Source organism: Mytilus galloprovincialis, chromosome 2 (genome assembly GCF_965363235.1).
Source record: "Mytilus galloprovincialis chromosome 2, xbMytGall1.hap1.1, whole genome shotgun sequence".
NCBI classification, from domain to species: Eukaryota; Metazoa; Mollusca; class Bivalvia; order Mytilida; family Mytilidae; genus Mytilus; species Mytilus galloprovincialis.
Window position 1 is genome coordinate 102,808,619 of NC_134839.1, and position 17,439 is coordinate 102,826,057.

Below are 17,439 nucleotides of genomic sequence, written 5' to 3' on the forward strand. Positions count from 1 at the left end.
TACATTTAGTTAGTAAAATAAAAGTTTTTTTCATTCCAAGTGCTTTTTTAAGCAAATCATACATGTTTTTTTCACTAATGAAAAAAAAGTAGCCTAAAATGAGGTGTCGTGCAATATTTGCCGTAAATTTACCCGCAAAATTTTTGCTGTTAAAGCGAGACGTAAAAGCAGTCTGTTCTTTTTTCACATTTTCAGTTTTGTAACTGCATGAGAGATTATTTTCTATAGTAGCCATGTGACCTTGTAAACACAAAATCATCGCCGTTCTGTAGCTTTAGCTATGGGTAAACGGGACAAGAAAGATAAAGGTTATTTCTTTTAAGTTTTATTTTTTGTTGTTGATAAAATTATGATGGCAGACAGGTGTTGAAAATGAACTATTTCACTGAAAATTCCTGAACCTTTACAACAGTAAAGTGGAAGGTCCACGCCTTATGATAAAAGGTCCAGACATTGACTTTTGATTGGATCAATTTAAGATTTTGCGTTTCTCTCCCTAAAGCACCATGCCTATCAGAGACAGAGTGGGTTTAGTACATTGTATTTAATACGATATTTACAGGTGGTATCAGGTTGTTCTGGCCCCATGATAAAATTATGAATAATCTATATGGGCAGAATCAATTTGCACAAAGTACAGTTTTGAAAAGGTATCTTTCTATTTGTATTTTAAAACTTTAGTATATCTGGGAACAATATATCTAACAGTATATGTTCCTCAGTTTATTAGTTCTGTGCATAATATTCAAATATTGTGCTTGAAAATATTCAATAGAAGTACAATGCAAAATGTAATGAAATTCATCTCTAATCTTGTTACAATGAAATACATTACAAATACAATGATATCTTTAGTTACGTTCAATGTTATTCCATCTACAAGTTTCTATGAGTAACTTGTGGTTTCCTGTTCTAAATCTACAATATGTTATTCTATCTTTAACAATTAAAATATCATCTATCTAATGGTCCGAGTACACAGTTATTGTCCTTTGATTTTTGTTGTCCGATTTTCGTTGTCCACGAATATAGTCCTTAGTGTGGGCAGTGTGTTACTTGCCAATTTTTTTCTATTATAATTATACTCAATAATCTTGAAGACTTGTAATGAAAACATAAACAACATAGTTGTTATAAACTCATCTAATGAAAATATTCTTCTTTTACGTTACACCGTCACCCGGATTGACAGGCCGGATCGACATGAAAGCTCATGATTCTGGAACTTCTACAAAGGATCTGGATAAATTTTAACTTGATCATGTTGATGCCCTGTAAATTTTGAGCCAAGGGCGATATTTCTGCCAATGAGACTGAAATTTTCGCGGACGTTTCTCACTGTCATAATGATCATATCTTTAATTATTTTATCATTGTTTAAACTTTCAGTGCTTCTTTGTCTGACTTCTTTTGTTTAGCTACACCCTAAGTAGTCAGAACTTCATTTTCTTAGCCTGTCTTTCTCTGGAAGACGCGATGTCAAAGAGAAATGCTATCATATGAAAATCTAGCTCAGTTTTTCGTTCCAGTATTATTTATATCACATTAACTTAAGTGCTCATCCTGAATATGAATTTAAATTGCAATTGGAGGCTAATCATTCATTCATTCATCTTACATCTTTTGCAATTGCTTGAATTTATCATTAACAATCATGACTACTTTATTTGGTTTATTAGATCTTGCATGTCTTTGTCATTTTATGGATTAGTGATCAAGGTTAACTTTTTGTGGTCCACATTGTCAAATCTGTATTTTGATTCTTCCTCTATTAGGAGCATCTGTCTGAAATAGAAACATGTCCACATTGTCAAGTCTGTATCTTCCTTTATCAGAAGCATCTGTCTGAAATAGAAACACGTCCACATTGTCAAGTCTGTATCTTCCTCTATCAGAAGCATCTGTCTGAAATAGAAACACGTCCACATTGTCAAGTCTGTATCTTCCTCTGTCAGAAGCATCTGTCTGAAGTAGAAACACGTCCACATTGTCAAGTCTGTATCTTCCTCTATCAGAAGCATCTGTCTGAAATAGAAACACGTCCACATTGTCCAAGTCTGTATCTTCCTCTATCAGAAGCATCTGTCTGAAATAGAAACACGTCCACATTGTCAAGTCTGTATCTTCCTCTATCAGAAGCATCTGTCTGAAATAGAAACACGTCCACATTGTCAAGTCTGTATCTTCCTCTATCAGAAGCATCTGTCTGAAATAGAAACACGTCCACATTGTCAAGTCTGTATCTTCCTCTAGCAGAAGCATCTGTCTGTAATAGAGAACACATCCACATTGTCAAGTCTGTATCTTCCTCTATCAGAAGCATCTGTCTGAAATAGAAACACGTCCACCTTGTCAAGTCTGTATCTTCCTCTATCAGAACCATCTGTCTGAAATAGAAACACGTCCACATTGTCAAGTCTGTGTCTTACTCTATCAGAAGCATCTGTCTGAAATAGAAACACATCCACATTGTCAAGTCTGTATCTTCCTCTATCAGAAGCATCTGTCTGAAATAGAAACACGTCCACATTGTCAAGTCTGTATCTTCCTCTATCAGAAGCATCTGTCTGAAATAGAAACACGTCCACATTGTCAAGTCTGTATCTTCCTCTATCAGAAGCATCTGTCTGAAATAGAAACACGTCCACATTGTCAAGTCTGTATCTTCCTCTAGCAGAAGCATCTGTCTGAAGTAGAAACACGTCCACATTGTCAAGTCTGTATCTTCCTCTATCAGAAGCATCTGTCTGAAGTAGAAACACGTCCACATTGTCAAGTCTGTATCTTCCTCTATCAGAAGCATCTGTCTGAAGTAGTAACACGTCCACATTGTCAAGTCTGTATCTTCCTCTATCAGAAGCATCTGTCTGAAATAGAAACACGTCCACATTGTCAAGTCTGTATCTTCCTCTATCAGAAGCATCTGTCTGAAATAGAAACACGTCCACATTGTCAAGTCTGTATCTTCCTCTATCAGAAGCATCTGTCTGAAATAGAAACACGTCCACATTGTCAAGTCTGTATCTTACTCTATCAGAAGCATCTGTCTGAAATAGAAACACATCCACATTGTCAAGTCTGTATCTTCCTCTATCAGAAGCATCTGTCTGTAATAGAAACATTTGAAAAATTTGGAAACTAATCATATGCAAACTTATATCATTGTCATTTTGCTAAGTTTTTTCAGTTTTTTTCTCAATCTGACACCAGAATAGGATTTCTTTTATTAAAGCTGATTTTTATGCAGTTAAGCTGCATTATGCGAGCACCCTAGATTTGTGTTCTACCCAATAAATGCTGAAATACTTGCCATTGTTATTATCTAGATCGCTACTATGTTATATATAACTAATTGAACACTTTTTTAATACTTTTTATTCTGGATTACATAAAATATGACCAGAAAAACCTTAAATGATCATCGATTTATCCAAAAGTTTTGAAGTTACACATAGGAAGTAGTGCTTATTAAGAATCCTTGTGTAGTTCATTATGACTTGTGCTTTTAGCTAAGATGTCAAAGAACAATTGTATGAAATATTTAATCGCCGAAAATCTCTTAAGACAAGTAGTTTAGATTTCCCAAATGGCAAAAGTCGTAGGGATATTGTTTGTCATCAATACATAGTAAAACTACGTCAGTAGTCTATTATATAATAAGTTCAACTGTTCATGCTGTTGGCGGCAATTTCAAATTAGAAAAATAAATTTTCGTAGCTTTTGAATTTGGAGGCAGGTGTGCAAATTAGCAGTGGTCCGAGGTCCGCGACCTTCCACTTTTGCAAGCGGAATTTCGACCAGGATAGTTGGTTTCTAGCTACGCCCGACGTAGTCACCTTCCACTTTAAATTACTTTGCAAACCTTCCATGCAAGTCACCAAAGTCTCCAATTAAACGAGCTAAAAACTTATTTTTATCATTATTATTCATGACAGCGATGTTCATTTTGTTCAACCGCTAGCTTTATACAGAAAATCGCCGACAAATGTTGTATAAATTCGAGTAAAATCGTATCTGATTGACAAAAACAACATTGTAAACTCTCGAATAATTCTGCGCCCTCTAGCGGCCTATAGCCTATCGAGCAATGTAGCAATCGGAGAATAGACAGAGATCAGCGGAATATAACAACTGACATTATTCGGGTTATGTAAACACATAAAAATGGCGGCCTTGAAGACAAAATTTTACAATATCGGATCTGATTCCGGAAGCGGATAAGGATAATTCCGGGTTCGGCGATCAATTACAAAATAAATCAAAGTAGGTGAAAAAATAAATCTATGCATGGTAAATGAATATAAACACTAGAATTGTAAACCAAAAGATATATGTAAAAGAAAGAAAAAGCAGAAAATATTTTAAACAGAAACTCAAAATTACTTTTTGACAAATTTTAATTTAAAAATCCAATACAACGTGACAGCTGGGAACAGTATATCTAAAAATATACATGTTCATGGTCACAGTCTAAATTTTCTTTATCAGTGATAAATGATGATAATGCATGTGAGATGATTTTAAAGTGTAAACATATTACTGCAATTTCGAAGGGTTATTTGTTTTTCTACATTTTTGAGGGGTCAATTAAAGTAGCTGAAAGTTTCTTTCTTTATTTTCACAAATAATGCAACTATATTATATATACCTAAATGTAAGTAAATCATATGATATAAAGGTGGCATTCTTTGGGCCACTCTACCCCCTCCTGTTTGATAACTTGGAAACGGTCGAGCTCCCCACCCCTAAACCATATGAGGGGCAGATCCAGGATTTTAGGTTAGGAGGGGCGCAAACTTAAATTTTCGCTGAGCAGAGCGAGGCTAAAAAAAATTTGAGGTAAAGTTATCGGAATATTCTTTATTAAGCTGAGAACAACCCATGCTTTGCAAATTTAAGGGGGGTGCAAGCCCGCAACCCCCCGCCTGAATCCGCCCCTGCATATATTCAAGTATAGGACAATATTATAAATAAAATGAAATATAGGGGGAGTCCCTGGAGTTACCCCACCCCCTCCTGTTTGAGAACTTGGAAACGGTAGAGATCCACACCCCTTAACCATATATATTCATGTTTGTGACTATATGAAAAATCAAATGAAATATAGGAAGAGTCGCTGGGGGTCACCCCACCCTTCCTGTTTTAGAATTTGAAAATGGTCCAGATCTCCACCCTAAACCATATATATTCATGTATGGGACAATATAACAAATCAGATGAAATATAGGGGGAGTCCCTTGTGTCACCCCACCTCTCCTGTTTGAGAATTTGACACCCGTTGAGATCGCCACCTCTTAACCATATGTTCATGTACGGGACAATATAACATTTCAAATGAAAGATAGGGGGAGTCCCTGAGGTCACTGTACACCCTTCTGTTTGAGAACTTGGAAATGGTCAAGATCCTTACCCCTAAACCATATATACTCATGTATTGGACAATATAACAAATCAAATGAAATATAGGGGAAGTGCCTGTGGTCACCCCAACCCTCCTGTTTGAGAACTTGGAAACGGTTGAGATCCCCACACCAAAACAATATATATTCATGTATGGGCCAATATAACTAATTAAATAAAATATAGGTGGAGTCCCTGGGGTCAACCTACCCCTCCTGTTTGAGAACTTGGAAACCAATGAGATCCCCACCCCTAAACCATATATATTCATGTATGGGACAATATAACAAATAAAATGAAATGTAGGGGAAGTCCCTAGGGTCACCCTACCCCCAGTGGCGGATCCAGAAATTTTCATAAGTGGGGGCCCGCTTAAGTCACGCTTCAGTGATTCCCTATATAAGCAACCAATTTTTTCCTAACAGGGGGGGCGGGGCCCCCTGCCCCCCCTAAATCCTCGGCCTACCCTTACCTGTTTGAGAACTTGAAAACCGTTGAGATCCCCACCCCTAAATTATATATATTCATATGTATGGGACAAAATAACAAATCATTTACATTTACTATGGGCAGGTCAGTCAGACCTCACCTTTGATCCCTGTTGTAGTGAACATTTGTCTGATTTGTGTCTAATAACTTTTGTACTATAGAACACAAACTCAGTTTTCTTTCCAGGGAAACCAGTCCATTCATACTATTACATCTTCATACTAAGTCAACTTGAACTTCTAGCAGTCAAATAAAACCAAGGTTAACTACCAAGTGGAACAACTGCAATCATTGGGAACTTGTACCACTGCAGACTCACCATAAAAAAAATATACATTGATATATGCATTGCTTTTGAAACCTTGATAACATATAAATTATTTTATTTTAGTGTGACTTCATCTTCACTGAATTAGTACTTAATTTTGTTTAGGGTCCAGCTGAAACCCACCTCTGGGTTTGGGATTTTCTGGCTGTGTTGAAAACTCATTGACAGCCTGCAGCTGTTGTCTGCTCTTTGGTCAGGTTGTTTTCTCTTTGGCATGTTCCCCATTCCCATTCTGAATTTTTTGTGCTAGCTATTAGAAAAAACGGTACTTCTGTTTGAAAGAAATTGTGTACACTATGATATTGTCAATAACATTGTCAAAATTATTGCTAAAGTAAGGACCTTCTGACTTTTCAAAAATATCCAACCCTTTATAATGTGACAATATGCTAATACATTACTAAGCCTATTGTAATATTTAAATCATATGATTAGTTGTAGGGATCATACATGCACTATCATACTAATAATGACCATACATGCCACAGATATAGGAAGATGTGGTATGAGTGCCAATGAGACAACTTTCCATCTAAGTCACAATTTATAAAAGTAAACCATTATAGGTCAAGGTGCGGTCTTCAACAGTGAGCTATGGCTCACTGTGAACAGCAAGCTATAAAGGGTCCAAAGAAACTACTAGTGTAAAACCATTCAAACAGGAAAACCAAACATACATGTTATGATGTTCTTATAATGATAAAAAAATGTTTGATACAAGTTTGACTGACCTGTCTTGGCAGACAAATTGAGCTTGAGAGAGTTCAATATTTGTATGCAGAGAAATCCAATTTATATAATGTAATAAGAGAAATTCTTCACTAAATTATTTAAGAATAAAATAGAATAATTAATACATGTACATGTATGATGATGTTCATACATTGTAATATCCATCTTTAGATAGAGTTGCATACTGCTCTCTTTTTCAGAAGAAAGAAAGGCAAAGAAAAGACAGAAGGTAGAATTAGAGGCAGCAGAAGAGTATGATGACTTTGAGGAAGAGTCTCCACAAGATGTAAAATCAGGTAAACATGACCTACATTTTTGTACTTCATTGATGTAAAATCAGGTAAACATGACCTACATTTTTGTACTTCATTGATGTAAAATCAGGTAAACATGACCTACTTCATTGATGTAAAATCAGGTAAACATCACATACTCCATACTTCATTGATGGAACTTTCAAATGACTTAGTTGTAGGAATTCATAAGTACTACACACAGTTTTCATTCTAGTTCATTGTTTTGAAACTTTCACAACCTGTTCATCAAAACTTATTGAGATATATTAATATTATGTTCATGATTATTTAACTATACAAATATTTCTATTTTGTATAAAGCTGTACCAGAATCTGCCACACGACAGGTTGATGATTCAGCAAAGGAGGATGAATTTGGTGCTAAAGATTACAGAACTACACTGGACCTGAAGAATGATCATAATTCTAGGCCATTGTTTGTTGTAAGTAATGAACTTAAGAATGATCATAGTTCTACAAATGTAGGCACATGTTTTTTGTAACTTGTGTAAATGAATATTTAAAGATTTTATATGAGCATTATAATGGGTTTATTTTGATTATTTTTTTTAAATTAGGTAGTAAATACAAGTTATAAACAGCTTGAAATCTATTTATGTGTAAGCTTGCTGAAGGAAGGAACACTATTTGAAAGACAAATTCACAATTAATCATTGTCTGAATGATAGTTAAAGCATGCAAGTGCCTTGTCTCAATGGAACAAAAAATTGTCTGTCAAAATTGAACACAAATAAAAGAAAGGCAAAATGCTCTGTACATGTATGACCTGTTGTCTTAAACAAAAAAATTTCAGAGATGAAAAATCTAATTTTAAAGCAAAAAGATAAAACATAAATTGAAATTATAGCCAGTAATCAGAGTTTTGATAAATATAGATTTTACCACTGCATCGAGTGTGGTATGATAATTATCTGCTTGAGACACTTGAATTTAAAAATTTAAAACGTGAGGCTCGGCCTGCGTTTTAAATATTTAACTGTTAAGATTGGATAAATATTGTATTACACGAGATTTGGTGGTGGAAACTGTTTCCCTTTTTTGATTTTCAATCAATATGCAGGCAAACTTATTCCTTCTTTTTGAATGATCTGCAAAAAGATGTGTTCTTTCTATGTTACGTCATCAGACATGGTGGCCTTTTTTTCATTATGTCACAATAGGAAATTCAGAGGAAAGCAAGAAAATTTGACATCATAATAGGATTTAAACCAATGAAGAACAGAGATCAAACGAACCACTTGTTGATTAATTTTTTTTTACAATGGGTGCAGAAAGGGATACATTGATAAAGAATTAGAGAAATTTTAATATCTTTATAATGCTACAGAATGGTTTGCTGTGTGTAAATAGACGGCTTACACAAAGTGATGACATACATTGTAGAATCCAGTCATAGTTATTAAAGTTTTGTTGGCACTGCAACAAGATATATCTATACGTTTTATTAAAGTACAGTCGACTCATTATCTCGAAGTCAGCTGGACCAGAGAAATATTTCGAGATACACATAGTTCGACTCAAACGAAAACCGGAAGTTTGACAGAACAAGAGAAACAACTCTTGCTTACTTTGGTAAAGCTAAAATAAATCCGGGTGAATATGGGAAGGGGATCGATACTCTGGTATCAGATCCATGTATTTGTATGTTATGGTCTTTCATTATTATAATAACATTATTTTTACTTATTCAATTGTTTCAGTTACATTTTTTTCCTATGGCTTTTATCACAGAGAGTAGTTTCCAATCGATAGTTTTGTTATTCAGGTTGTTTACAGTTGAAAAAAAATGTTTATTCTCGGATACAAGAGATTTTAGAAAATAAAGATCTCTCTTCATTTTGTTTTATCTCACTCTTTCTTTTCAAAAGAAAATACAACAAGATTAAAGACGCCGATTGAGTAGTTTTTAGGTGATCATCAACGGAAGTCATAATCCTTACTTTATACACACCCAAGCTCATTAGTGTAAATCACAATTAATTGTTTTGTAAACATTTTAAATACATTTTCATGAACATTAACAACGTATCACTAATCATTTATAAAAATTCTATAAAAGATATTCTTAGGTAAACACTCGTTTAAATAGCATGTCATTAAATCAATACAGTGGTCAGTGACTGGAAATTTAATTACATGTGTATTGTCAGATTAACTCGTCAATCTATTTAAATGCCGGAGGTCATGTTTTGACATATGTGTATTAGTTCGAGATAAATAATGAATTTTGAATGCTGTTGTTAACCTTGGGATCGTAAATTTAGTTTGACTCAACCGAAATTTCGACTCATCCAATTTCGACTCATCAGGAGTCGAATTACATACATTTATATGGAACAAAGTTCGGGACCACGTGAAAACTTCGACTCAAGCGAAATTTTGAGTCAACCGAGTTCGAGACAACGAGAGTTAACTGTATTTATATCTTTATTTTTTTAGGCTCCAAATGGACACATATTTCTGGAATCATTTTCTCCAGTCTACAAACATGCACATGATTTTTTGATTGCCATATCTGAAGTAAGATTTAATTTTTCTTTTTTTAGCTCACCTGTCCCGAAGTTTTTGGCTTATAACTCAAAAACCAGAAGCATTTAGAGCAAATCTGACGGGGTAATATTGTTTATCAGGTCAAGATCTATCTGCCCTGAAATTTTCAGATGAATCAGACAACCCTTTGTTGGGTTGCTGCCCCTGAATTGGTAATTTTAAGGAAATTTTGCTGTTTTTGGTTATTATCTTGAATATTATTATAGATAGAGATAAACTGTAAACAGGAATAATGTTCAGCAAAGTAAGATTTACAAATAAGTCAACATGACGGAAATGGTCAGTTGACCCCTTTAGGAGTTATTGCCCTTTATAGTCAATTTTTAACCATTTTTCGTAAATCTTAGTAATCTTTTACAAAAATCTTCTCCTCTGAAACTACTGGGCCAAATACTTCCAAACTTTAACTGAATGTTCCTTAGGGTATCTAGTTTGTAAATTGTATCCGAAGTTATGATCTATCAACAAACATGGTCGCCATTGCTAAAAATAGAACATAGGGGTCAAATGCAGTTTTTGGCTTATAACTCAAAAACCAAAGCATTTAGAGCAAATCTGACGTGGGGTAATATTGTTTATCAGGTCAAGATCTATCTGCCCTGAAATTTTCAGATGAATCAGACAACCTGTTGTTGGGATGCTGCCCCTGAATTGATAATTTTAAGGAGATTTTGCTGTTTTTATACGACCGCAAAATTTGAAAAATTTTTCGTCGGATATTGCTATCACGTTGGCGTCGTCGGCGTCGTCGTCGTCGTCGTCGTCGTCGTCCGAATACTTTTAGTTTTCGCACTCTAACTTTAGTAAAAGTGAATGGAAATCTATGAAATTTTAACAAAAGGTTTATGACCACAAAAGGAAGGTTGGTATTGATTTTGGGAGTTTTGGTCCCAACATTTTAGGAATTAGGGGCCAAAAAGGGCCCAAATAAGCATTTTCTTGGTTTTCGCACTATAAGTTTAGTTTAAGTTAATAGAAATCTATGAAATTTTGACACAAGGTTTATGACCACAAAAGAACGGTTGGGATTGATTTTGGGAGTTTTGGTTTCAACAGTTTAGGAATTAGGGGCCAAAAAAGGGCCCAAATAAGCATTATTCTTGGTTTTCGCACAATAACTTTAGTTTAAGTAAATAGAAATCAATGAAATTTAAACACAATGTTAATGACTACAAAAGGAAGGTTGGTATTGATTTTGGGAGTTTAGGTCCCAACAGTTTAGGAATTAGGGGCCAAAAAGGGACCCAAATAAGCATTTTTCTTGGTTTTTGCACCATAATGTTAGTATAAGTAAATAGAAATCTATAAAATTTAAACACAAGGTTTATGACCATAAAAGGAAGGTTGGTATTGATTTTGGGAGTTTTGGTCCCAACAGAATAAGGGGCCCAAAGGGTCCAAAATTAAACTTTGTTTGATTTCATCAAAATTGAATAATTGGGGTTCTTTGATATGCCGAATCTAACTGTCATGACTGTGTATGTAGATTCTTAACTTTTGGTCCCGTTTTCAAATTGGTCTACATTAAGGTCCAAAATTAAACTTAGTTTGATTTTGACAAAAAATGAATCAGTTAGGTTCTTTGATATGCTGAATCTAAAAATGTACTTAGATTCTTGATTATTGGCCCAGTTTTCAAGTTGGTCCAAATCGGGGTCCAAAATTAAACTTTGTTTGATTTCATCAAAAATTGAATAAATGGGGTTCTTTGATATACCAAATCTAACTGTGTATGTAGATTCTTCATTTTTGGTCCTGTTTTCAAATTGGTCTACACTAAAGTCCAAAGGGTCCAAAATTAAACTTAGTCTGATTTTAACAAAAATTGAAATCTTGGGGTTCTTTGATATGCTGAATCCAAAAATGTACTTAGATTTTTTATTATGGGCCCAGTTTTCAAGTTGGTCCAAATCAGGATCTAAAATTATTATATTAAGTATTGTGCAATAGCAAGTCTTTTCAATTGCACAGTATTGTGCAATGGCAAGAAATATCTAATTGCACAATATTGTGAAATAGCAAATTTTTTTTTAATTAGAGTTATCTTTCTTTGTCCAGAATAGTAAGCAAGAAATATCTAATTGCAAATATTGTGCAATAGCAAGATTTTTTTTTAATTGGAGTTATCTTTCTTTGTCCAGAATCAACTTAAATCTTTGTTATATACAATATACAATGTATATTCACTTTTTACTACCAACTGATAAATTAAAATAATCTTTACCATTCAGTGATAACAAGCAGTTTTTTTACATCTTAATATTTTATGATGTATTTAAATGAGTAGTTATTGTTGCAAACTCCATTAGAAATTTTAATTGAGATTAGTTTTGGAATAAGGGAAAGGGGGATGTGATTAAAAAAATTGGGTTCAATTTTTCTCATTTGAAATTTCATAAATAAAAAAGAAAATTTCTTCAAACATTTTTTTGAGAGGATTAATATTCAACAGCATAGTGAATTGCTCTAAGAGAAAACAAAAATTTTAAGTTCATTAGAACACATTCATTCTGTGTCAGAAACCTATGCTGTGTCAACTATTTAATCACAATCCAAATTTAGAGCTGAATCCAGCTTGAATGTTGTGTCCATACTTGCCCCAACCGTTCAGGGTTCAACCTCTGTGGTCGTATAAAGCTACGCCCTGCGGAGCATCTGGTTGGTTATTATCTTGAATATTATTATAGATAGAGATAAACTGTAAACAGGAATAATGTTCAGCAAAGTAAGATTTACAAATAAGTCAACATGACGGAAATGGTCAGTTGACCCCTTTAGGAGTTATTGCCCTTTATAGTCAATTTTTAACCATTTTTCGTAAATCTTAGTAATCTTTTACAAAAATCTTCTCCTCTGAAACTACTGGGCCAAATACTTCCAAACTTTAACTGAATGTTCCTTAGGGTATCTAGTTTGTAAAGTGTATCCGAAGTTGTGATCTATCAACAAACATGGTCGCCATTGCTAAAAATAGAACATAGGGGTCAAATGCAGTTTTTGGCTTATAACTCAAAAACCAAAGCATTTAGAGCAAATCTGACATGGGATAATATTGTTTATCAGGTCAAGATCTATCTGCCCTGAAATTTTCAGATGAATCAGACAACCTGTTGTTGGGTTACTGCCCCTGAATTGGTAATTTTAAAGAAATTTTGCTGTTTTTGGTTATTATCTTGAATATTATTATAGATAGAGATAAACTGTAAACAGCAATAATGTTCAGCAAAGTAAGATTTACAAATAAGTCAACATGACGGAAATGGTCAGTTGACCCCTTTAGGAGTTATTGCCCTTTATAGTCAATTTTTAACCATTTTTCGTAAATCTTAGTAATCTTTTACAAATATCTTCTCCTCTGAAACTACTGGGCCAAATACTTCCAAACTTTAACTGAATGTTCCTTAGGGTATCTAGTTTGTAAATTGTATCCGAAGTTATGATCTATCAACAAACATGGTCGCCATTGCTAAAAATAGAACATAGGGGTCAAATGCAGTTTTTGGCTTATAACTCAAAAACCAAAGCATTTAGAGCAAATCTGACGTTGGGTAATATTGTTTATCAGGTCAAGATCTATCTGCCCTGAAATTTTCAGATGAATCAGACAACCTGTTGTTGGGTTGCTGCCCCTGAATTGATAATTTTAAGGAAATTTTGCTGTTTTTGTTTATTATCTTGAATATAATTATAGATAGAAATAAACTGTAAACAGCAATAATGTTCAGCAAAGTAAGATCTTCAATTAAGTAAATTTGACCAAAATTGTCAATTGACCCCTTAAGGAGTTATTGCCCTTTAAAGACTTTTTTCACAATTTGTTCATCATGTTGACTTACTTTAAAAAATCTTCCCCTTTGAAACTGCTGTATCAATTTCAGCCAAACTTAGGCTAAATGAGTTTCAGAGTATCTAGTATAAATTTTATATTTTATTTCCTTGTATGTCAAGAAACATAGCTCCTATGGCTAAAATAGAACATAGGAGAAAATGATTATTTTTTTTGGCTTTTGAAGAAAATAGGACGATCCAAAAAACATTTAAATAAATTGAAAAGCCAAAATAATCATTGATGAGAGATTTAACCAAAAGAATTAAGGTGAGCGATTCAGGCTCTTGAGAGCCTCTTGTTGTAGAAGAAGATATCAAGGTCAACCCAGAAAATCTTAACACAAGTACCATTATTTTAGAATAGAGTTAACTTTTCTGTTACTTCTTTTAAGCACAGACTGTACCCACTTTTTGCCCATGGCCCAAGTTAATATGTTGGACTTCAAAGTCACAGCTGGTGCATATTGTATATAATGCTTTTTATTGTGTTAGTATGCTGGATGGCAAATTAAAGAGAAATTTTTGTTTCCTTAAAAAAATTTATGCTACTTTTCGTTCAAATTTTCAAAAGAAAAAGTAACATTTTGTCTAGATGAGGTGTGTTTAAATGTTGTCCACTGTGAAATGAAAGCAGTGAAACATATTTACTGAAAAAAACACCAATATTTCTGTTGAAAACTAAATGATAACTTTTTTGTTTTGCAGCCTGTCTGTCGTCCTCAGTTTGTTCATGAATACAAGTTGACAGCTTATTCTTTGTATGCAGCAGTATCTGTAGGACTTGAAACAAATGATATTATAGAATATCTACGTCGATTATGTAAAACTTCTCTACCTAATGGAATTGAAGAATTCATTAAGGTAATACTGTGTGTATGACATCATGATGTTAGTTAACCTAATGTAGGTTATAAAAAACTTTATACAACAGTTAAATGTGCAATGTTAACTCTGTAGTATAACATCAATAACCTGGAGAGAAAAAAGGTGTTTAATCCTATAATAATGATAATACAAAGTTAAAAGGCAAACAAAATAGCTGTACATCATGATAAATAAACTATGGCATTTGCATGTATAAATTAAAAGTTTCTGAAGTACTTTTATGTTAAGTTTATAAGTGCACTCACAGAAAAAGAAGATAACTTTTGAAATATATATACTACTTCTTGAGTTACTATGTAAGATATAACAGTTGAAAAATTGCATATCTAAAGATTTAAATTAATTAAAAAGAAAAAAACTTTAAATCCTTCAGATGAGGTTATGTAACTTCATAATTTTCAACACTGTTTTGATAATTGCAAAAATTGCAATTTGGTAAGTATTGAATTGACTTTCAATAACTATTTATTCTTATTGCATACAATATTTCTTGAAATTTGTCAATTAATTCCAAATCTTTGTCTTTTGATCGACAATTGAAATAATAAAAGCACACATTGATATCTGAATTAGCAGTAAGAGTATCCAAGTACAAAAGCAATATTTGTGTTAGTAGTGATACATAATTTTCTATATGTGAATTTCAGACCTTAGATATATATCCAAGTAAAAGATACCTTTTATTTTTTCAGCTTTGTACATTAAGTTATGGTAAAGTGAAGTTAGTACTGAAACATAACAAATATTATGTGGAAAGCATGCACCCTGTAAGTATAGAATGGATAAATCTGTTTGTCTTATTTAAAACATGTTTGATAAGCATTGCTATAACGCATATATATTTCTGAACGTTTTATGTGCAATACATATTTGTTCCTTCAAAGACATGTATATATTTATATGTATATATCAGTTGGCAGTGAATATAATAAAGTTTTGCTTAAGTCAATGCTAAGAATTGTTTGGTCTTGCAGTAAGGTATGAGCTCTAAAGTTCATGGTTGAAGACATTCAAGCAACTCTCTAGATGATGTACAACAATAAAAACACATTCCCATGTTGATATATCCACAGTATTCCAGCTTTTAACTCACAGTTTTATTGTTTTCATTCTCGAAAAACTTTCTGATCTTTCGTTTAATGTGATAAAGTTTTATCATATTTTAACTTTCTAGTATTTTCTTGTATACATACATTCTGTCTTTTTTAACCTGAATATATAATGCAGTTATTGTACATTGTATTTGATATTGTTTAAACAGGAAGTAATTCAACAGTTACTGAAGGATCCTGTAATACAAGAATGTAGATTCAGGTTGTCAGCTGAGGAAAGTGAAGGGGGCATTGTAGAAGGTCAGGTGTCCAATAAATCTGCCTTACAGGTAAGTGGTCAAGTGTCCAATAAATCGGTTTTACAGTGTACATTGGTCAAGTGTCAACATCTTATATGCCAACTTTAGCTATTTATAAATGTAACATGTAGTGCATCAGGTTGGGATCCAGGATTTTTAAAATGGGGGCCACATGAAAGCCAATGATTGATGTGAAATGTGTTAAAAAATTTATCAAATATTCTTTTTAAGTTTATAATATTCAAGTCCTTGTTTACAAAAATGATTTATAATAGAATATAGAGTTCAAGATAAATGTGTATATTTACAGTAAGTGCATTTCTTGAATATGTTGTATGTGTTTTTATTTTTATAATATAAATTATATCTGTAGTTAAATAAACCAGCCAATGGAAACCCTGACCAGCCAGGTACGTCTGCTGATGGAACCACAGATGGTGCTGAACAGCCGACAGTACCATCAGACATATTTGATTATTACGACAAGATGGACAGAGAGGATGAAGATGAAACAGAAGATTTGAAGACTGTGTCATTTGAAGTTAAGGCTGAACACATAGAAACTATGCAAAAAAGGTCATTGTTGATTTAGATTTCAATTGTATATATTACACTTTCTGTTGTCTTCATTTCCTAAATAAAGTAACAATGTGAATATTTTGTACAAAGTAAATATCATGGAAAAAAATCACCCTTTCACAGTTTTTAAGACCTTATTTTGTATGTATATTTATTTGTTATCAAAATATTTATTTAAGATGAACAAAGAAGCAGAGAAAATTAATGATTACTCAATAAGAGTTTCAACTGAAAATTAATTTTACTGCATTAATTCATAAATTGTAACATGGAAATTTATTTGAGTAACAGTTCTTCATTGAATATTATGGTGGATTTTAGTAAAATTTGTTTTATTCTACAGATAAATAAAGTTTTCTTAGACTTTAATTGATTTAGTTGAAATTTGTGTTTGTCAACAGATGTATAGAGCTGGAGTTCCCTCTGCTGGCAGAATATGACTTTAAAAATGACACCATAAATCCTGATATCAAGTAAGTAGTCACACCAATTTATCAAGGTCGGATGTAAGGATTGGTTTAATGTAGGATTTATTAAAAGAATTGGTTTAATGTAGGATTTATTAAAAGAATTGGATTGAATAGAAATAAGTAACAAGAATAAGCACCACTAAAAGCAGTTTTAGGGTATATGTCAGTGAGACAGAATCCCAACAGCACAAAAAATTCTGGACGACCTTTTTGAAAAACATTTATGCATAAATGAAATTTGCTGGGTAAATCTAGGTTTTCCCATGGCAAAAAAAATAATGGTATTTTTTTTGTAGTGGTTCATTTCATATAGGTCAGATATGCTGTTACATGTAGTGGAAATGTCTCTTATTTGTTTAAATAAATGAATACAACTAAAATTTACTACTTGCATGAAATATGATTCTAATAGGACAATTGCAGTAATTATTAAAAACTAAATCAAGGAATGTATGCTGTTTATGTGGCTGTTCTAATTTACCCCGTATCAGGAAGATCAAAACATTATTT

General features: G+C 33.0%; 1 protein-coding gene across 1 annotated transcript in view; it reads left to right on the top strand.

The window, feature by feature from the left end:
- The first annotated feature begins 123 nt into the window (after positions 1-123).
- LOC143065189 (general transcription and DNA repair factor IIH helicase/translocase subunit XPB-like) overlaps positions 124-17,439 on the top strand; it is a 31,478-nt gene continuing 14,162 nt past the window's right edge. The window contains exons 1-9 of the mRNA XM_076238607.1: positions 124-308; positions 7,150-7,245; positions 7,567-7,688; positions 9,706-9,786; positions 14,350-14,505; positions 15,222-15,296; positions 15,791-15,910; positions 16,254-16,456; positions 16,861-16,932. Of these exons, the coding sequence (XP_076094722.1) occupies positions 281-308; positions 7,150-7,245; positions 7,567-7,688; positions 9,706-9,786; positions 14,350-14,505; positions 15,222-15,296; positions 15,791-15,910; positions 16,254-16,456; positions 16,861-16,932 (953 nt within the window). The 5' untranslated portion in view covers positions 124-280. The remainder of the gene's footprint in view (positions 309-7,149; positions 7,246-7,566; positions 7,689-9,705; positions 9,787-14,349; positions 14,506-15,221; positions 15,297-15,790; positions 15,911-16,253; positions 16,457-16,860; positions 16,933-17,439) is intronic.